This window comes from Lonchura striata, chromosome 16, assembly GCF_046129695.1.
Source record: "Lonchura striata isolate bLonStr1 chromosome 16, bLonStr1.mat, whole genome shotgun sequence".
Classification (NCBI taxonomy): domain Eukaryota; kingdom Metazoa; phylum Chordata; class Aves; order Passeriformes; family Estrildidae; genus Lonchura; species Lonchura striata.
This window is the reverse complement of record NC_134618.1, coordinates 17510652-17533525: the sequence shown is the minus strand read 5'-3', so window position 1 is coordinate 17533525 and position 22874 is coordinate 17510652. Positions and strand designations below refer to the sequence as shown.

The 22874-nt window shown below is 42.3% G+C and overlaps 2 protein-coding genes across 2 annotated transcripts; both read right to left on the bottom strand.

Annotated features, from left to right (window-relative positions):
- Positions 1 to 91: 91 nt before the first annotated feature.
- Positions 92 to 3587, bottom strand: LOC144247173 (interleukin-9 receptor-like). Its single transcript, XM_077786959.1, has 5 exons — positions 3509 to 3587; positions 3002 to 3110; positions 1547 to 1740; positions 710 to 855; positions 92 to 391 (listed from the first exon to the last, which is right to left on the bottom strand). The coding sequence occupies exons 1-5, from the start codon at positions 3585 to 3587 to the stop codon at positions 92 to 94; spliced, it is 828 nt and encodes a 275-aa protein (XP_077643085.1).
- IL21R (interleukin 21 receptor) lies at positions 3579 to 21834 on the bottom strand. Its single transcript, XM_021543831.3, has 9 exons — positions 21723 to 21834; positions 19157 to 19262; positions 18341 to 18537; positions 16567 to 16718; positions 15985 to 16162; positions 14592 to 14688; positions 13692 to 13773; positions 11403 to 13177; positions 3579 to 3599 (listed from the first exon to the last, which is right to left on the bottom strand). Exons 1-8 carry the CDS (start codon positions 21775 to 21777, stop codon positions 12263 to 12265), a joined length of 1782 nt encoding a protein of 593 aa, XP_021399506.2. The 5' UTR covers positions 21778 to 21834; the 3' UTR covers positions 3579 to 3599; positions 11403 to 12262.
- Positions 21835 to 22874: the final 1040 nt, after the last annotated feature.

Genomic DNA, 22874 nt, shown 5'->3' with positions numbered 1-22874 from the left:
AACAAAAATTCTGGAAGTCAAGACAGAACCCCAAATAACCAAGCACTGCAAATGAAACAGGCAGCTAAAGGCCTTAAGGAAAATAATTTGGCTATGAATACTTGAAGAAAGCTAGCTCTGATTTGAAAAGTTTCATTTTACCACATATCTTCTCTTTTTTTTGGGAACATGGACATGAAAAGAAATCAAATGAGATGAAAACAACATTCTTTGTACCTGCTTTTTGAAACACTGTCGTCTGGCTCCACTCACTCCATTGACTGTGGTATGACTTCTCATTTTCAGAAACTTTGCAGCGAACTCTTGCAGCATAAGCAATGCCAATGTGGAGCTCTGTGGCTTCAATTTCTACTTGTGGCAATGAACTGGGTAGTGTCTTGTTCAATGCAACCTGCAAAGTATTACAAAGCACTGCTGTTAATGAGATTGGGCAAAAGGATGGTCTTTTAAATACTCATTTTTATTGGTTTTTCCCTTCTCTTTTCTTTTCCATGTTTTCTTTGCTTAGATGCAAGAAGAGGGCCTGAATGATCATGCAGGGTTCATAAAAAGAGGAGATATTGAACTTCAGTATTGATGTTCAATGTAAAATCTCTCAGCCTTAACTGGGAAACCAGAAAGGCCATCCTAAGTCCACTGGTGGAGCTCAGTGGCAAGGCCGTTGTACCCAAAGAAAAAGGTAGGATCACTGTATGCCTCATCCAGTTACCTCCCAGGACATGCTGTACTCCTTATACTGCAACTCATATTGGAGAATTTCAGCGAGGTACCAAGGCACATTCCACACACTCCACCATATCTGGCACTTGCTGGCAGTGGCATTGCTCTGGATGTTCAAAGGTGGATCAAGTTTTACTGCAAATAGAGGAGGCGGGGTTTTTTTCACAGCATTTGGGACACCAGAAAAGAAAATTCATGACATTAGGGTGACTGAAATAATGGAAGATAAAGCTGGGTCTAAAAAAGGGTACTAACACTAGCAGTAGACCAAGTTAGCTTACAGCATCAGAACAGCTACAGATCTGACATAAATTAATGATAACTCCAGTGGTCCCTAGGGTTAATCTTGCAAGAAAAGAACCACTTTGTATATCACCTTCTGCCCTTACAACATACCACAAATATGGTCGTGTTTTGGCCATTTCTCTCTGGTACTAGGCCATGGGACATTCAGTTAAAATCCATGACTCCTCATTACATAATTTCTTAGAGAAAAATAAAACAACAAAATGAAAAAATAATTGAAGCAATCTAGCTGCAGATTACTCAGGGCACAAGAAAACATGGTGCAGATGAGAAGTATTGTTGAATGATACTCCAGAACCAGCCCCTCTGAAGTCCGGGAAAAGTCAGGATGGAGAGACTCAGTGACTGCGTCCTTACTGGTGCAGTTCACACCGTGCACTTTCTGGGGATGGGCAGTCTTGATTGCTTTCATTGTTTTCCCTTGCTATCTTTGAGACATCTTTTGTTAGGCAGCATATCAGACCTGTCCTGAAGCTGCTGGGCAGAGCCTCAGCTCACAGCTGTCCTGGTTCATACTTACTGTGCTTGCGAGGATTGTACTCTGGAAAGGTTATGTATGTCTGATTACATCCAAAGAAGTTTCCTTGGAGAGAGACTCTATAACCATCTGTTTCCAAGATCTGGCTGGCTAAATGAATTGTGCAGTGGTACTGATTCTGCATGCTCTCTGTGGCAGTCAGTTTGCAGCTGGCGTTGTGGCCCTTTGACCAGAGGCTAGAAGAATAAAAAGGCTGAAAGTTTCTTTTAAGTCATACAATTAAGTGCTTTTCAGTTTATGCATGTGTGGCACCTTAGAACAGCATCACACTCTGGAGACCATGAACCTCTCTAGTGCAGACAACAAGCAAACCAGCAATCCAAAAGCTGGATGGATGGCAGGGCTGGATGGTAAGAAGACACCTTCATAACCTTACTGCTGAGAGCACCAGGAATAATCTCACAGTGGTTGCACATAACATCCAGTAGCTGTTCCCTGCTCCCTCGGAAAGTGACAGAGCTGCTGTCATTGCAGGAAAGCAGGTGGGTAGGGGGAAGGAATGGATGGACAGCTGGTTACAAGTGCGTAGTACAGAGGTAAAAATAAGCTGTACATTAAATTCCTCTTTCACTACAAACAAACCAGTACTGACAACAAAATGTGCTCAAAGTTGCTTTGTCTTTTTGTGGTTTAGCCATTCATTAGCAATTTTTTCACATTACATGTGATCCCACAGGATCCTGGGATATCACATATTATCAGCTTGCCCATCTTTCCATGGATTTAAAATCCAATATTAATAAGAATTAGGCTATTTTTTACTTAACCAAAGCAGAATATGACACATCTAACATCAGAGTGGCTTACCCTCATATAACAGTTACTGGTGGTCAAGACAATGTTTCTACATAACCTAAACACATTAAACTCAAGTTATCCAATTAGTTAGAAAACTATTCACCTGATTTCTTCTATTAGGGGAAAAACTATTCAGATAATATTCTAAATCTCTTATTAAAGCTTATAACTGGACTTGTATTTATATATTTACTAATATACATTAAACCATTAGGTGTTTAATTTCTAGGCAAAAAGGAAAGACATTATTAGAAGTTGATTAGGCAGCTTTACAAAAGATGGGTTCTGGAAGTTCCCAGGTCATGGGGAAAAGAGTTCCCAGAGGCCAGGAAGGAAAAGTTCTCTGCTCTGAGATACCTGCCAGAATGGTTCAGTGAAAATATGGAGAGACCACAGCTGACAGGAGATCATGCAGCCATGTGCACTTGACCTTTGCTGCAGCCCCTGAGGCTCTGGGACCACAATAGAGGACAGCTTCTGAGGTCTGGAGTGATGGGGTGGCAGAGCTAGCTGTGCCACAGGTTTCCTGCTGTGGAGAGAACAAAGCCCACAGCTGGGCTCCATCTCTGCTTTTCAGTGCTGTCCTGTTCAAGCCAGGGCTGGGGCTGCTACAGACAGCTCTTGGTGTGCAGCTCTTACTTGGTGAAATGCAGGTGGAAAGGTCCATCACCCATGGGCTTCTCCGTTACCCACATGCAACTCACAGTAGTCACGTAGTTATTCAGGCAGCTCAGGCTGCCAGAGAGCTCTGCAGAGGAAGGAGACCAGAACTGGATTAATATATCATTGGAAGATGCCTTGCTCAGCACACTTAATAAATTCATTACTTGCTAGTACTTCCTTTGCTCACACTGCATCTGATCTTCCTCATCATGTTCTTACGCTGTTGTAACACACTTCACTGCATGAGATGAGTGTAAGATCTTAGTGCAGGGACCTTCGGCAGTGGCTGCACTTTTTCTGGTGCCCAGGTTATCCAGTATATACACGGTACCCTAGGCCTAGCATTGTCAGCCAGCTGTACTGGTTCCTGGGACAGGGCAGTCACAAGATTTTGGATTGCATACTGAAGAGTCTGTGAATGAAAAATGAGCACAAGCATGTGCCTGTGTTTGTACAGTGGACCTATTCCACATCTCCTCTTACCTCTCCCTCTTCCTCCACCAAAGAGCAGCGCAGCAGCAATGCACAGCTGGAGGCCCAACTGCCACACAAGTCTTCCCATTCCAGATAGTATCTAGAACAGAATAATCATTAAGAGCAGTTTTGCTGGTTGTTTTACCAGTAGGTTAAAGCATTAGCTGTATGCTTCTGCCAGCCTGACAAAAGCTGATCCCGAATCTGTCAGATAGGGCACCAACTCAGCTATATAAGTTCTTCTATAGGAACTGTTCTTCTCATAGCAGAAAATAGTACTTTGCAGTAAAGCACCAGCTGCCTGAAAGGAAATCTACAATTCCTGCAATTTTATCAAGGGTGGGAGAATGTGAGGGTGTTCTTTCTTTCTTCCTGCATTTTTGTCATCTGGTTTATGACAATTTAAGAGCAGCAGAGAGCCATAGTGGGTTGGAACCATTGTTCATGTTTCCCAAATCCTGTTTCTGACCATAGTCAAAAACAGATGCTTAGAGAGAATTGTAGCAATAGAGCATAGATGTTCCTCTCTGAACATTCTCAACCTCTGGACATTTGCAGCTCAGGGGCCTCCTGGAGCAATGTTATTTCTGCGTATTCAGGAAACAGATACAGAGAATAACTGATATTATCCTGGTTAAAGCACCCATTGGGAGATATAGAATACTTAGGGCCTAGTCATTACCCCAGTTCACTGAAGGGTTATGCAAGGATGTTTGAAGAGTATCTTCTGCAATATGGGACTCTACATCTCTACAAGGTTATACTGGCCTCACTCTTTCTTTTTAAACAAAAATTCAGTTCTCTGGATTGTTTCCTGATAAAGTTTTAATTTAAAACTATACTTTTTCACTAAAAGTTTCTGATTTGATTATTTCATGGCAACATTTCATATGAAGAATATGGACCTGATCTATTTTAGCAATATGTGGTGTTTTAAAAAGATATTTCCAGTTTGCATTATTTGCTGCTACATGAACATAGCCAATGAGCCCAGCACCACTGCAAGGACAAGGCTGCTCCAAAGAGCCTGAAACCCGGAAAACTTGGAAGTGAGTTTGTAGAGAGAGAGGACTAATCAGGATCAACAAAAACAGTTTCTTGAAAGTTAAAAAAAATATTAAAGGAACAATGTTTGCACTACTTGACTAGCATAGACACTGAACTGAGCTTTACAGCTAGGGTAACAAGAGGGTGGAATGTTCAGTCTCAAAAGAGCTTGGGTTAGTTATTATAAGGAAAAAAAAAAGAAAAAAATACCAAACACAACTTGCCAGAGATTATGATCTCTCTTTCAGAAGAAGCTGGGGAAAAGGAAAGGAATGTCAGTACAGGAGAAAAAAATAAGTACAGCATTAGCACAGGACCAAGTGTATATAGCCTGACTATAGAATAATATTGTGATTTCTAACCAACAAAGGATCTGAAGCAGTCTGGAATAGAAGTGTGCAAGAAAAAGTCTATGCTTAGCAAGGGCTGTGATATAGTAATCATTAGGATTGTTTTACTGAAGAGATTAAGTGAGCTGATCCATGACCAAGAATACCCTTCCAGCTGTGAATTTCACAAAGCTAGACAACAGCATCCATGTATAACTTCTTGCATGTGATTATGCCTGTTTCCCTTGTCTGAATTAAATTGTAAAATAATTACGATGTTTCAGAAACTGATTAAGAGAAAAGGAGTATTTCTGCTTTCACTTCACCACCTCTTCATTTATGGGTTTTTCATAAATATCCTGTTTTGCTGCAGACTCTCTTCAGGGTGGGGGTTGTTGAGAGGAAGCGTCACCATTAGCTGATTTTAGCCAGGAGGATGGGAGGCATTAAGTCTCTCGTGCTTATCATTCTAATCAGGTTTTCTTATGGTCCCTGTCATAAATACAGTAATACTGACTAAATATGAAATAGAGAGAGCTGCATTAAGTAGAATTATTCAAGTGCTTACAAGAATTTGTTCAGGCACACAAACAAGTAAACAAACTCAGGTCAAGATAAGTAAACCAGGAAAGAATGTTTCCAGGTAATTGCTACTAATTTGATAAACTCCCCCACTCCCACGAAGAAGTTCTCTGCTCAGTTCCGTAATGTTTGAAATATTTTAGACCTTTCTGGCTGTCTAGCTCCCCTGGAAAAAAATACAGCCAGTTTAAATGCAAATTTTTGTGTTAGAAACCATAAGTGTTAGTCATAATTAGGTCATGGAGCACTGAATTCTGAAAGACTTACCAGAAAATAATTTCAGGAGGTAGCACATAACCAGCTGAATGAGATTCTGCAGTACATTAATACAATTAGAGGAGCTAACAAACAGACTGTGGATACATATCAATTAAAATAAAAGTTATTGCAGCTACATGTAGCATTTGAAACACAATTAATTTCTTCTGTTGGAATCAAGATTTTAAACAAAAAATTGCTGTCAATATGAAAATACTTCTGAAAAGGGAGGTGTGAATGATTTAGTCCTGGATAACTTTACTCAGAAATCAACAATTAGAAACCAAGTAAATCTCTTTAACTTAGCCAAAGGAAAGGCTAAGTAGTCATTTCACACCAGCCACTAGTATCTTACATGAGGAGATGATTTCAGGTAGGAGAGAAGTATTTTCTTTTCTTCTTTTTTAAATCTATGAGAGAAAGATGGAAAGAGTCCAGTAGTTGGACACTGAAGGTAAATACAATTAGACAGAAACTAAATTAAGAATTTTTACAAAGGCAAATTATCTTTATTGGCTGAAACCTCTTGCCTAAACATATGCAAGACTTGTAGTCTTTCTATTAGCTCAGATGGAAGCCCAGTACAGGAAGTGCAGGTACAATTACAGCAGCTTCTAGCAGTGGAAGACAAACTTAGCTGGATGTCTTGGGGACCAGACTGCTTGCTGCTTTCTTGTGTTCTAATGTCGAGTTTCTGCAGCACTGCAAAGTTGTGGGCGAAGGCAGAAAAGCTGTATGAGAACTAGAAAGGAGAACCACCTTCATTCTGCAGGAAAGAGGCAAAATGTCTCAGATGATGCCCTGAAATGATACATCAGGTATGCTGCCAGCAGTCCATCAGCACCTGGAGGTGGTAGTGATTTTGATTTCCAAAGTGGTCTCAAGTTGGTTGCAATGGTGTTTCCATCCTTTCTGTATGTTTCCAGGGCAGAATTCTGCCTGTTACCTGCTCAAGGAAATGAGGCCTTGCATCTGTGCCTTTCCCCTTCCCTCCTGTGGTTCCTGTCTCCACTTCCCAAAAGCAATTTTAAGTTATTTTAACCAGAATTTGTACAACACAGATTTTCCAAATGCTCTCAACTGCTTATTAATAGAAACACAGACGACTGAATGTTATTGCTATATCTATCACCTGAAATTAATATTCTGGGATTTACCCCCAGATTTGGGGTCCAATTGAACACACAATAAAAAGATAACATTTTCTCATAAGAATTTATAAGGTGAAACAAATTATTTGACAGATACCACTGAGAGAGGAAGTAGTGCAAGCAGTTGACAACAGCCTCAGCATGTGGGTAGCCAAGATATCATCTAGGTTTCAGAAACCCTGTAAAGCAGAGCTTTACAGGGAGACTTGAAGAATGAGGTTGATGTAGCCCAAGAGAATTGTAAGCAGCACCTTCAATGTGTAAGCAGTAGCATGGAGGATGATTAGGAGAAATAGGTTTAATGATCTAATGGGAGGCAGAAGCTGACAACATAGAGTTAACTTCTAGATGGGGAAGTGAGAGATGACAAGAAGGCAAGAAGAGGCTGTCAGTGATTTTAAAATTGGGGACAAGAAGCTTATGCTTGATGAGATAGAGAAAGAGAGAAGAAATGTATAGAAAAATGTAACGGGCTCAAAGGGATGGACATAAAACAGGATTTTTGTGTCTTTGACTTTTGGATGGCTACAAGTAAGATCAGTTTTACAAAAGCCTGATAAACATGATGTATCATATAAGAAGAGCATGAGCAAGGATTTTGCATGGAGATATGTGCATAAGATTCTTCAATATGCTTGGGTATTCTTTGATATATATGCTATTATATGCCAGCCTGCAGCAGACAGCTGGGAGTTCTAGGGTTTATTCCACTTCTATACTTTTTAATAAGGTATATTGCTTAATCAATGTAATTTTTTTCTTGTTGCAGCTCATTCACATGATCTTGTATGCTCACCTGAATCTTAGAGGAAGTCAGAATTTTCAGGATCTGGACTCTTTCAAAATGTGTCTTGCTCCTTCTTGCTCCCAGAGCAAGATTCTAATGTTGACAAGACACTTGACAAGGTCTAGCAATGCATGTTTGCAGCCCAGAAAGCCCATTGTATCCAGGGCTGCACCAAAAGCAGCATGACCAGCAGGTTAAGGGAGAGGATTCTACCTCTCTACTCTGCTCTTGTGAGATTCCCACTTGCAGTACTGTGTCCAGTTCTGAGGTCCTCAACCTAAGAAGGGCATGGAGTTGCTAGACCAAGTCTGGAGGAGGCCACAGAGATAATCAGAGAACTGGAGTCCCTCTGCTATGGAGACAGGATAGGAGAGCTCGACTTGCTCAGCTTGGAGAAGGCTCCAGGGAGAACTTAGAGTCTCTTCCAGTACATAAAAGAGCTATTAGAAAGCTGGAGATGGGCATGTAGTGATGGGGCAATGAGGAATGGCTTCCAACAAGCAGAGGCCAAGGTTACATGGGGTATTGCATAGAAATTTTTCCCTGTGAGGGCAATGAGATACTGGCACAAGTTGTCCAGAAAAGACATTCCTACCCCATCCCTGGAGGTGTTCCAGGTCAGGTTGGATGGGGTTTGGAGCAACCTGGTCTAGTGGAAGGTGTTGCTGCCCATGGCAGAGGATTTGAAGATGTCTTCCTACTGAAGCCATTCCAGAATTCTGTGATACAATGAGTGGTGCACAGTGGGAGCAGACACAGCAGATCTGGACCCTTGAATGCTCTGTTTCATTCCTTACATCTTAGCAATTAGTCATAAATGACCTGCTCTCCCTTGGCCATAATCCCTTCCTTTGCTTATGTCTCTTCCAGAGGCAGCACCAACAGGCACTAAAAAAAGATAGGACACTGACTAGCACCTACAACATAAAACAGTGACAGACAATAGCATGCCTGTACCAACAGGTACACCCCTTCATCCACTAAGATTACCAAAAGTGCAGAGTCTCCAGAACAATCTGTCAGGATAGTATGTACAATGGGAGGGGTATCCATTGTAAACAATAATCCCTGCCTATAAGAAAAGATTTTTGTGGGTCCTTTAAGAAAAATCTACCTTCTGAATATCTAGGCCTCTAAGCACTCATCTGACAGAAACAGATCAAATGTGCGTTTTCCCAATAATTTGATGCTCACAAACAGCCATGTACTTTTAGATGTGATATACTTGGATCCCAGAAAGAAAGCTGCTACAAAGGATGACTGCAATAAAGCAATATTCATACACACACACACACACACACATACACATATATACATACATTTAAAAAGTGTGTTTATGTCTGCAAAGTCCCAAACACTGAGGACTATTTTGGCTGGATTCCTTTACATTCATCTCTTGCACTCAGAGAGATGTTCAAGATGGCCCTTCTCTCAAGCACAATCCATCAGAATTATTGCAATAGTGGTGTTTTGTGCTCAGCAAACTATCAGAACAAAAGTGCAAAAACACTTCTGGTCTTCAGGTTCCTAATTCAAGAAACAATATGGAATTCCACATTTAGATTAAAAAATATTTTCAATATTTTGCTCAGTAGAGGTCCCCTAACATTACATACTGGAATGCATAGAACAGAAATATGGTAAACCGTCTTACCAGTTCAAAAGAAATGTCACTTTTCACCCTGCTTCTGTCCCTTGATAGTTTAAGCTGTGTGGTTTAATGATCAGGCAGTAGCAGCAGTGGCATAATAAAACAGATCTTACTGTACCTGATTTTAAAGATAATCTCAAGAACCAATGAAAAACTGCTCTGATTATCAGATTGAGTTAAAGTAGCTATATATGTAATTTCTCATTAGTCATGGAGAAACAGGAATTTCTGCTAAAGGGTTAACATTTAAAAGGCCAAGTAATTTTCTGAATAGAAAAGTATCTGATTGCAACTTTTTGCCTAATTTCCTAGCCCTGTGTGGATGTGGAGCTAAACTGTTTTCACCCAAGTCCTGTGCCCAACTGTGCCCAGACCCCTGCAGCATCCCGAAGCTGCCCTGTCCTGTTCTTCCACTGCCGATTGCTGCACCGTATTCAAAGGGCAGCTCTGGAAGCAAAGGCAAACAACCATTGCAGTGCTTCCTTGTACTGATCCTAGAATGTATAAAGAACAGATCTTCCCATGCCCAGCAGCAATGATGCAATGGCAGTGTTACAGCCAGGATCCATCAAGTACATCTCTAGTGCCAGAGAACAGAAAGAGAGAAGCAGTCAAAGAAAAAATTGAGTAACAGTCTGTCAGTATCAGCTTCTGGGTCCAAGAGACAGGGAGGCAAGGGCCATGCAGAAATGGAGATGGACATTTCCAAGTTGGTACATCAGAATGGATTGAGGTGCTTCTCTCAGTACCTGCTTTTTGACCCTATTGCTCCTGGGGAAAAGAAAAATTCCAAATCAGAACTGCTACATCAGGGACATTTTCAGTTTACTCCTAAGAGGCACTGAAAACCCCCCACCTCAAACCCCTCCACATCCACAGTGACAACTCACTGACCAAAATCTTAATTGTTATGCCTTGCTTCAAAGGGAACAGCTTCCCTTATTTTAATACCCTTGTGTCACGCACTTGTTCGTTAAGTCTGTCTCCTAGGGTGAGCAGAGATAACTTCCAGCCCAACATAACACCAAACCACCACCGTCTATCAGATGTACAGCCAGATAGTCTTCCAGTAACAGAAGCAGTTCCTCCAGCAGTTCTGGGGCCATCAGCACAAACGGAAACAGAGCACACAGGACTGAGATGTAAAGGGCCCCAGAAAAACAAGCAAGTTTCTCCCTTAAGCAGCCTGGGGTCAATTACCATGGTGTAGTTACTGAAGTGAAAAGAACTGTGAGATGAAGCTGCAGCAGACTGTGCCGAGACCATCAGAAACGCTTCTATCCAGTACACATTCGCACCAACACAATCACAATGCAAGCAGCCCTCGTGGGACCGTGTGGGGCAGCCAGCTCTTCAGGGCAGTGAAGCTGGGGAGATTCTCTGCTGCCTTGTGGAAGGCATGAGAGGGACAGCATGCCTCAGCACATGAAGACAACACCTCCCATGACTTATCACAGCAAATGACAAGAAAAATGGAAAATAAGGAGGGAATAAACCAAAGAAGCTAATATATCTTAGAGCAGTTCCCAGGAAGCCATTGAACTAGGGATGTATTGAGGGAGTAATAACAACAAAATGGACAAAACTAAGTCATGTAGGTCCAAAATCAACATAGGAAATACCATGGTGCATCTGAACAATCAAACCAGAGGATGTGGATGTAATGCAGTACTGTGCCAACACTCACCTATGAAAATATCAGCTTCTCTTTACTATAGTGCTCTCTCCCATTTAGGGAGCTTTGGGGTTGCCTATAGTCTCAGGTAAGAGAAGGGCGTGAGGGAAGGGAATTTATTGGTATCACAGCAACAACAGATGATTACTACACTGGAAACATGCATCATTCATCACAAAGGTTCTCTCAAGATATGACCTTCTGGAGCCAAGCAGTCTATGGGTTAGCAGCACTATGCCTATGTAAGATTACAGTCTTCACATTCAATTTCAGTATTACTTTTCAGTGACTTTTAAAGACAATTATCCTGAACAAATCAGCGATGTGGAGATGTCAGAGAGAAAAACAGATTCAAAGTTACAGTGCAATTTCATATTTGGCTTTATTAGCTAGCAGAAATTGCTCAAATTTTGTGCTACTGACCTTTAACTGCAGCAGAGCAAGTCCAAGGCAGAAGTGGCAGGCATATCCAGGTAGGACAATGTTTCGATAATTTTGGCAAAATTCTAAAAGCTGCTCAATTAAAATGCTTGAAAAGTGCAGGGAGAGAGTCTGACTCAATAGAAAAGCCTATTAGGGAGAGTTTGTTTAGAATTCGATATATTTTGAAGTCTTTTCATTTGCAGACTCCTCCTGGAAAGTTTTTGTGAAACCTGAGTTGTGCTTAGTCTCTAGTACACTCATTTCTGCAATGATTACATAAGAATTAGTTTTGATCCTCATGGACAGGTTTGGAGCCCTCCGTAATTGACAGACTACTACAGCTGAGTTTAAAGAGCCAAAAATAGTAGAAGGACGAGTAACATCACATGATTGGAAAGGTAGGGGAGCTTTGACATAGCAAACATGCCTGCCATGGGTTATGATTCTGAGGTTCCATGTGCAGCCAAACCCTTAAGTCATGTGAGAATACCAGGGAAAATAACTTAAAGTTCTGTACTCTTTATAAGGTTACTGCAAAAAATTTTGCATATCTATATAAGCCAAAGGATAATTTTCAAGATAGAGGGGTTTTTTTCCTGGCATTTTTCTGACATTAAGGGAGGGTTGATATATGATTCTAAAAAAGCCCAAAACCCAACAAAACTCAGGAACAATCAATCACAACAAATTTGAGACATTAGTAGGATAAGTGGGAATAGAAACAGGCATATTTCTGTCATCCTAACAGGTGACAGTTTATGCAATAGAGCTTACACAAAATAAACTTTGTTTCTCTTCTGAATTTTGCTAGCAGTTTGCTCCTGGCACACTATGGAAAAGGCCCCACACTCATCCAGTCCTTAGTTTGTCTGTGTCCCACTGATAGGGCTCTCAGAGCGACAGGAGACCCACTGCTTGACGTAGCTACGTGTAAAGTCTTGCCCCTCCTGCTCAAGAGGGATGGGCTCACAAATGGTCTGACTGTTTTGCCCAAATTCAGAGTCAACTGGACTTCCACAATCTGAGTCCACAAAGCCACTATCAATAGTGTCCAAATCTACACAGATCAAAGGATAACAGTCACCAGGCTTTGTATTGTGAGGGAAGAAGTCATAGGAGCCTTCACTGTAGGAAACACTTTCACCATCAGGAGAAGGTAGAGAACCTGGATTTTCCAAATCCCACTGATAAGGCTGCAAACAAAGGGCTTCTAGGATGCTCCCCACCCCTCCTTCCACTCCCCTTTCTCCTTGCTGGTTGACTGGGACACTTGTGCTCCTCAGGTGGTCTGTGGACACAGAGCCTGAAGCAAGTATTTTGTCCTGTGTACTTAGATCAGCCAAATGCAAGTCACTGGATAGCTTTCTGTCTTCCTCATCAAGGTTAACCTTGGGGTAACCAAGTTCTCCAGCACTATCATCTTCCTTGTTGGTATGCTCATGTTCCCTGTACACATGGTTACAACTGCACTGGCAGTTACAAGATGCAAATTCATCAGCCACAGTCACTGTATCAATCGACAAGTGCCCATATGACTGGTCCTCAGTCCCACCACTACTGTTTACACTACACCACAGCAACTGGCTTTCATGACCTGGGGTAGTCAGGCAAGACACACAGGGCTTGCAAGGCAGATTCTTTCTTAGCTCATGCAGCTCTTCCTGTGGGGTGCTGTTGGAAGGATGCATGGTGTAAACTTCTAGGACTTCTGGAAGGACTATTCCCCATTCAAAGAAATCAAAGGTCATTTTCATATGGGATGCACCAACCCACTTCTGCAGAAAAAGAAACACAGGGAGAGAGAGGTTACCATCACAAGGTTTGAGGTTCCACAGAAAAAACCAAATTCCCTACACTTTTGGAGGCAAAAACTAAACTTTAAAATCACTGACTCCTCCAATATAACAGGAGGATGCTGTTACTATGAGACATGGGCAACTGCAGGAGAACTAACTGAAGTAATTGAAAATAATCAGCTCTGAGAGTTTTGCATGGCTTTGCAGTTTTCTCTGACACTCCTGTCAGTATCCCAGGCTTCAGAAATCACATGAACTCTGCTCACAGATTGAGACAACACTTACACAGAATAAGGAGTATAAATGTAACATAAAGGCTTTCATGGCACTGAACAGATACTGGAAACCTCTAGTTCTTATATCTGGAGACATTTGGCATTCATTTGACATAGATTTCTCCTTCTACTGCCCTAATGAGAATCCCTTGCTCAGGATAGCATGATGTCCTTTTAGTTTGTCTTGTACTCCACTCACTTGTGCAGCTCATTATTACCTTAAAATCTCCATTATGAGCCATGTAAAGAGGTTTGAAAAAGGGAGCAGGGTCTGGGATGCAAGCCATCTTATTCCACAAGCTGGAAGAGAAAAGAAAAAGGCTTTGGGGTTAAGCACACATTACAAATGCAAAGCAAGGCATCTCCAGATCCATTTAAAGCAACTGGAATCACTTGCCCAGCCTTGTGAGTTAGCAAGCAGCTGAGTTTCCAAGGATGTCTTGTGCTGCCAGAGCCATCTAATAGCCTCCCTTGTGAACCTCACTAGAGGTGAGACCTCAGCACTTGCACACACACATTCACACTAAGGTAAGAGGTTCCAGTTTTTTCCTTCCTGGAAAAGCACCAAATGCTAGAAATGCATTTTCACTGAGTCTGAGCTGGTTTGTGGTCTGCAGGCCAGACCTTTTCCTTATACAATTCCTCTGTGGACCTAGGCTGTGCCAGCCCTATTGCTGCACCAGCCCAGCCCTCCTCCATGTCAGCACCTCATATCTCTTCAAGGGCATAAGAAACCTCTGAGAGGGACAGAGGCCTCCAGCCAGCACTGGGGGACCTATGTCAGCTTTGGAAAGGGGCAGCTAGCTCTGGCTACTGCTCTATCTGGCAACTGCAGAGCACAGACAAGACCAGGAGAGCAGCTCGGAAGGCTGTGTGGTCCTTGCTTCATCCCCATGTGCAACCATCTTGGCCCAGCCAGCTGAATGGCAGCAGAATCCCAGAGAAAAGCAGGTCACTTGGGGCAGTACATCAGCCAGTGACCATTCTTGGCTGTCCCTTACAGGCTCATAGCTGCCCACCCATAGATATACAAGACTCAAGGAAGGCTGCATATGAACACCTCATCTTTAACAAGATAGAATAAAAGCATTAACTCATGCCTCCTGAAGCATTCTTACCTCTGCTGTTTGGCCAGAAATGTTGTGATTGAGGCCATGATTGCCACGACAATACCAAACAGCAACAGCCATTCCATGCCTGCCGTCTGTCTCACTGCTGAAGAAAGAGACGAGTCATTCAGGCTCACCTTGCATTTATACCCTGATCAATAGACAGGAGAAGGTTAGGGGAAAAAGCATTTGGAATAGAAAATGTTGTCAAGCATTGGAATGGACTGCCCAAGGAGATGGTGAAGTCACTATGCTTGGAGGTCAAGAGACTGGACATCGCTCTTAGTACTATGGTCTAGTTGATTAAGTGACCATCAGTCAAAGGTTGGACCTGATGATCTTGGAGGTCTTTTCCAACCTAATTGATTAATTTCTATCCCAGAGTCTCTCACTGGGATATTGAGGCTGTCACCTAGGCATCAGTACTCCAGACAGGTCTGAGGGTGTTCAGAGATGACAGCATCAATGAAAGCAGCAGAATGTCAGCCCTATGACCTGGCTGCACCACAGATAGACAGCCAACATAGTTAGGGCGGGACAGCTCCTTCCCGCAAAGACCCCTGGTGTTCTGACTCCTAGTTAGGGACACCTCCACAGATGATCTGTGAAGTGAAAGAGTGTGGTTGATTAGAGACAAGTGTTGACTAGATGCTGGTTTGGTAGCTGCTCTCCACCTGTGATGAAAAGGAACACCTTTGAGATCCAGAACTTGGATATCCCTTAGCAAATGGAGCCTGGCTATGCTGCCACTGCATCAGGTAAACCCTGTAATACTTCAGTTTGAGCTGCAGATCAGTGAGAGCAGGGAAGCTCAGCACATACTGCTGGCATTGACCACAGTAATTTTGCACCTGCTCTATTGGAGCAAAGGCTCCTTATTTTCATAATCTCTGTCCTACCATGACACGCATCCATGTAGCTCCACTTACTGTGAACTCCCTGCAAAGAACTGCAGAGTGCACCACTGCAGAGTGGTGGCTACCAAACAAAACATCCATGCCCAGCATGACCCAACATCACAGTCCAGACCCAGAACTCAGGTTTGAGAGCAGGATCCCCCTCCCCTCGGCTGAAGACAACACTAAGACCCAGTAGAGCTCTCCCCCATTTCTGGAAGCTGAAAATAGGACCCTGGACATTTGACACTGAAAAGAAAGCTGGAGGCTGGCACTCCTGCAAGTGGTATCGAAATGTACAGCCAACCCCACCAAACACTCTTCTTTTGCCACACAGTGAGAACATCAATATTGACAGCCCAGGTTTGGGGTCCACATAACCAGTAAGGAAGCTAACCATACCTGTCTTCACTGGACTGTTTAAAATTTGTTCTAATTAATTAGATTTTATTAAATTTCTGGAAGCATTTTCTAACACTGGACTAATTGAAAGGGTAAGCATGTACCGGCAGGGCTGGTTTTCAATGACAGCGGAGAACTCCATTCACTCCAAAAACCACCATAGCCACTGTCTTCCCGGGGTCGAGCTCTCACTTGGAACTCGTACTCAGTGTTTGCCTGTAGTTCCCACGGCAGGATTACCAGTGTCCGTTTATCTTCATGAACAGCTTTAATCTTCTGAGTCTGTGAATGATTAAATACCAAACACTAGAGTGACTGCTCTTACTTTGCTTGCACTGCTGCACAGTGAGGATGCCTGCAAAGCAACCTCTTCTGCTTCCATGTTGTTTCTGCAAGGCCATGCTCTGACTGGTCAGCAGCTGCATGCAATCATGGGGGAGCCTTCCAGGCAGCACAGCATGAGAATCAAATGAACTATCAGTCTTCCTCACAGGATCTAATATTCTCATACAGCTTCTGCTTCTCAATTAAGTTTTTGGTTTGCTTGTTTTCAGTCCAGTCAAGCAGAGAGACATTTTTTCTAAACCATGATAACCTTTCTTTCCCACCAGTGCTACTGTCCTAATTGTGCTGGCCTCCTCTTTTCTGGTACATCCTACTTGATAGTAAACTGACATCTCACTTACCTCCCAGGTGTCTGTTTTTCTTTTGTAACGCAGCTGATATTCCAGCTCCTCATTCAAAAAGTAGAAAGAAGAGTTGTGGTAGATGGTTTCCCAAGATATATTGTAACCCTCTGAGAACAAAGCGGTCAGGTTGAATGGAGGCTGTGGTTTTACTGAAAGACAGGATGGTGTTACCTTTCATGAGATTACTACAGTGAAGAGATGGCCCAACATGGTATCAGCAATGCAGAGTGAGCAGGGAACAAAGCTGCCCTGGCAGTGGTGGGCCTTCCTACTCTAGAGAACATTCACAGCACTCCTGTCCTCAGCCCTACACAGAACCTCACATGTGAGGAGTATAATGAAGTCAGGACAACATTTCTCTGAATATATCTTCTGCTTGTCTCTGAGCCTCCTCTGCCTATAGAGAAGGTCCTGGGAGATTATGTAAAATGTAAAGCACCTTGTCCTTCTCATGACATAAAAGAACTCTGTGTAGTCATGATCAATCACAAGATAGGGGAAATACCCCTCAATGTAACAGAGTAATGAGGAAAAGCTGAGGTTAGGGGACACTGCATAAACCCACTGCAATTCTGTGTCCCATCTGCTCAAAAAGCAAGCTTTTGTATCCCTGCAGGGAGTGTTCATATATAGAAATTCAGTGATGTAAAACTCCAGCAGTCTGCAGGGTCCACCACTGAGCTATGATGCCTTTGGATGAGGGCCTCTAGGAGATAAGCAAAGCACCACTACTCCATCTCTATTCTGTAAGTGGGAGCAAGGAGGCTTCCTGAAATGTTAACGTATTTGTCAAAAAGATGACACTTCTCAAGTAAAGTTTCAGAAGCAGCCAAATAGGAAAATCCTTTTCCTATATCTGTGTGGTACCCATCTGCCTGGCTAATCACTCCTTTTCTTTAAAGTTTGATACACAGCCCAGAACCAACATTCCACTAAGTCAGATACATGACTGCATTCAGTCTTGGTGTCATGCAGGAGAAAGGATTAGGAATTGCCCCAGAAAGGGGAACTGCCACATCTAGTACATCTGGGACACCTTGTGCCACCCAAAATAATGTCATGTTGGTTCAGGTGTTCACTGCAAAAGCCTTTTGGGAGCCTCCAGCTCCTTGGATATTACAAGACAGCTGGAGAAAGACTTTTGACAGGGGCATGTAGTGATAGGACAAGGGGTAATGGCTTTATACTGGCAGAGAACAGGGTTAGATGGGATATCAGGGAGAAATTCTTGCCTGTGAGGGTGGTGCACAGGTTGCTCTAGCACAGGTTGCTCAGAGAAACTGTGGCTGCTCCATCCCTGGAAATGTCCAAGATCAGTCTGGATGGGATTTGGAGCAACCTGGTCTAGTGGAAGGTGTCCCTGCCCATGGCAGGGAGTTGAGCTGAATGACCTTTAAGGTCTCTTCCAACCAAAACCATTTTAAGGATTCTGTGATTTGTGACATTTGTTATAAAGTAATTCCTCCTGCCCTTTAGAATCTAGCCAAGAACAAGCTCTTGCATAGCCTAGGTATGAGACTGGTCTAAGGTGGATATTTATCACCTACTGCTTCATGGGGAAAAGGAATTTCTGCACAAAAAGCCTGGACCAAGCCAGCTCGAAGTTCAGCCTCAAGCATAATAGCAATAATAAGAGCACAGTGCTTTATGTAGATGAGTATACCCCAAACATAGCCCCAACACTGCTTGCTGCCAATCTCACTCCTTGTCTAGACTATCCTAGCACATAAAGTCAAACAGTATTTATGGAATTCACCATTTTTATACTTACTGTTGTCTGACAAATAAAAGTCTTTGGAAAGCACGTGTTGCCTATCAGCTACCTGTGTAACATCCACCTGTACTTTGGTATCTGCCAGGAGTTCAGTCATGTCCACAGTGCACATGTACTGTGTGTGACTGGTGTTTCTTGACAATTGCAGGAGACTGCAGGCAGCCACAGTGTTTTCTGGATCTTCCTCAGGAACCCTAAAAAAGCCAAAACAAAGAAGTCTGCATATATCACATGCTGTAGTTGGATTAATTCGTTGCTGAACCACCAGGCAAAGGAGATTATGAAAATGAAAAATCAACATGTTCAAATAAAAATTTTCTGTGAACTTCAGCATTTTTCCCCCTTCTACTTGCTCAGCTTAGCATCTTTGACAGGAATAGGAAAGTGTTTCTGGAAAGGAAAGGTGCTCCTTGGGGCTACACAGTCCAAGACTGCATCCACTTCCTTGCTAGGGCATAACAGCAGCAGACTGGACAATCTACATGAGCCCTGCCAATGCACAGGGGTGAAATTTCACTTTTAACAGCAGCAAAGGGCAAGGTATTCACATGGTAGCAAAGAAGGCAATGCTAAGGAAGCTGGAGTCAGCATAGCAGTCATCAGCAAGAAGCACAGTCAGTGGAGACAGGAACCAGGGGTCCTTTGCAAGGGAAGAAGTTAGTTTGTAACTGAACTGAAAAATACCAAGCGAAAAACCAGCATGGCAGCAAAAACAGGATTTCTATCTAACAAAGAGGAAGGAAGGTCATCACTGTGCTATGGCCATGTGGAGGCTCCTGCTAATTGGACTTTGCTCATCCCACCAAGACATACCATGTAGCAGTGAGATTGTATGAACCAGCACCCAACTCATCTTGCAGGATACAGGACAGGGTCTCTACATAGTCCACAAAACAAGTGAGGTTTTCACAACATATAGCTGTAGGTTTGGAAAGAGAAAACACAATATCAATATGTTGATAAATCAACATATGCACTCCTCAGGGCTCCCACTAAATCTGAAGGGAACAGACCAGTCTCTGACAACCATCCTCCCTCCCACTGAAAGTCTCCAGTTTTGGAGCATAAGATGTGTTCCAACTCTACAGGGTGACAAGACATTGATGGCAAGATAAGTGTCAAACAAAAACCTATTAAAAACATTGTGGTAGCCAAAATCAGGAAATGCCCAAATTGTGACTCTCATAGAATCACTGCAGCAGAGTCACGTTTCTGCAAGAACCTTAGTTTATACGGCACATAGAAGAGGATTGAAACCCAGTAAGAAACAGTAGCAGATTCAAACATTTTAATGATACCACTTTCTAAATTAAGTAATGTTCATTGCTAGTCTAGTTTTCTTTGTACATATACATAGCACTTCACACATTTTTTTCAAGTGTTATTTTAGTAATTTTTTCTTTGCCATTCTCTTTTCTGTTTTCTAAAGCTTGATATCTTCAGTATCAATACTTTTTATGTCCAGCTCCAGAGTCTTGAAGTATGTTTTTCATTAAATTTGGGAATAAAAAATACTGCAAATTTATAATTACTATAATTTCTATAAAACATTCTGATAAGCACAATTTATTAATTACAGACTTCTCAAAAGAATTTTAAATGCAATTGTAGAACTTATACTGGTCATTAGGAAAATCAAGTAATTTTTTGGAAGGGGTCACAAAGCAGCATTTATACTCTTTGTACTTGTTCTGTGGGAGCTCTGCTCACAGAGCAGTATCCACTATGTGTTCTATAAAAGTACAATTGTCCTGTACATAACACACTTTTCTCCCTGGATTTCAAGGCAGAAATTATAGTAGCACAGTGAGAAATGTCTGCATTGATGAGTCCCCTCCTGACAGCTTCCTGGGCTGACAAGAACCATCACCATTACACTGGGAATGGTTGAATGAGGAAAGGCCTGAAGGAGCTGCAGCATGCCATGCTGGTTCACACCATTCATTTCAGACACATAAAGAATTAACCATTTTCGATGGGAATAAAATAGCCATCATCTATGAAAAGACTCAAGATTGTTACATCCATGGTTAAATCAAGCATGTGTCCTCCCCTACTGTAAAGGCTCCTGAGAACACACTACTTTGCAGCCATCAGGCAACCAAACCCTTTGATGCTAACCATGCTGCAAGCTCACTTCCCTTTGTTTTTCTGCTGCTTTCTTGGTTAGAGAAGCTGCACTCCCTGCTTCCTCCTTCCCTGTTGCAACATGTTTATGTCCAGAGTGTTGTTTGCTAATGTGATGTACTCAACAACTCCAATGCCCAATCTTACAGCTGAAGCAGAAATGGTGTTCGGAATCTCTTGCATTCCTTTAGAAAGGGCAGTAAGTATTAACAGGCTATTAAGCATCAGTAATTAGTGTTCTTCTATGCTATTATGTTAATTAGTCAAACAGATTACTATTCCTAGGTAGACAAACTACTATTCCTAGGTAGCTGGTAAATTGCAAAGGTATCTTTGGGCAAGAAACTGTTAACAAAATTAAGAGGACAGCTTTTTACTGGGAGAGGAATAATTAAGTGTCCTAATACCAATTAGCTAGATCTAGGATGAAATGTCTCTCCTTGGCAGCTTCAGAAACAAAACTCGAATGCTTTTAACAGTAAGATCTAGATTGATTCAAATTGAAATTAGTACATGGTAATTCCCTGGCTTGCATCACACAAAATTGAGATCAGACATCACAGTGGTCCCCTATGACATGAAGATATAATTCTGAATGCATCGTTTTGCCTTATTTAGGTCTGGGACAGGTCCAATTCTCTGCCTACAAGCAGCAGGTAAGATACTACTAAACTTGCATGGTTCCCTGCAGACTTGGTTGTCACTGCCTTTTTCTGTCCTGCTGATCTGTTCAGAAAGTCAGCTCTGAGTCAGCTGGAGTTTGCAGTGTGGGTAGGAGCCAGAAAAAGAGGGGGGATGACTGTATGCACAAGTCCAGTCCTGAGCAAAGGGACTCAGACTAGGAGAGGTTCACTACACTGACCCTGGCTGACTAGCCAGCAGCAACCCTGGGGACATCCTGGTCTTGGTCACCAGAACCTTTTCTACAGCAAAGGGTATTTGTGGTGGGGGAAATCCTACTTTAATGTCACTAGGAGACATTTCAGTGCAAGGCAGGCACTGCCTCTGCAGCCTCTCCACTGGCGCTGGTCCCCAGAGCTGTGCACAGCCTGGCTGAACTCTGCCCAGCTGTGCACCTTCCTGTGCCTGTCCTTCACTCATTACCCATGGAACTCTCTCCCTGGGGACCTTATCTTGTACTTGCTGTCCCATGGCAACTTTGTGCCATGCACATCTCATCAGAGCTGGCATATATGGTCACTAAGATAAATCCTGTGGTTGTACAACCTGAAAGAAATATCTGAGGACTTACTGTACTGGAATAAAAGGCAGAAGAAAATATTCTGGAACCACGGTTTGTTCTTCATGGTAGTTCTTACTGGATGTCCTAGGGAAGAAAAAAAACAAAACAAAACAACAACAAACAAGACTCCCACAACCAATTTAGAATTCTGCTCAGACATTTATTTGATTAAGGTTGAGGTGGAATTAATCTTGCTTTCATTTAAACGTCTAAAAGTAGTGTGCCTTATTTAGACAATTATTTTCAGCTCTCCTGTGTTTATCTATTCCATGGGTTAAGGCGGGATATGACCAACAGCATGCCAACTTGCCATAAGGAAGGTCAGTGAAATCTTTGCTCCTTGCTAGCACATGCACAGACAAAACAGCAAAGTGACTGCAGCTTGGGTTATTCAGGCAACAAGAAAGACTCAGGTTAATTGCAAACAAATTTTTTCTTCATTAGTATCTTGCAACTAAGAATGGCTTGCCACTAGAAGTGACATTGCTGCAGATTAAACAACAGAGAATTAGCCAAATGGAGTCTGAATATGACTGTGGGTTTGTGTGAGGAAAGCTAGTGAGAACTCATTGATTTGGCCTACCTGTAGTTAAATAAGCATGAAATATCTAGTTAAGGCACTCCAGAAAGACAGACCAGAATAAAAAAAGAAAAAAACCCTCAGCCTCCCATGTTGCATCCAAGAGAACAATGTACAGTACTGACTGCAGGGAAAGGCTGCCCTGATGGTATAATGAAGAGAACCTACAAGAAAGTCTTCAGAGAAGATGGCAGCAGGATGTTTAAAAAAAGAGGAAATGGCATCACAGATGACCGTTCAACCCAAAGCTCCTGCTCCAAGACAAAGCCCTCAAGTCATATAATGTATTTAAGGCTGTGTTTTCACAGCATTTAAATATTTATGGAAACACATGGATGTGCACAGAAAGACTTAAAATGTACTCTCTGCAGAGTACTGGCTGTTGATACCAAGTACATACTTCAGCACTGTTTTCTCAAGCTATTCTTAAATGGGACAAGACTTTGGAGAAGCAATGTATATTATTTTGGCAACATAGTTTAATTGAAAGCAAGTTGCAAGGATGCACAGACAGCAGGAAGGGCGCACATGTCATGCCACATAGTCTGATCTACCCTTTTAATTTAAAAAATCATAACCCC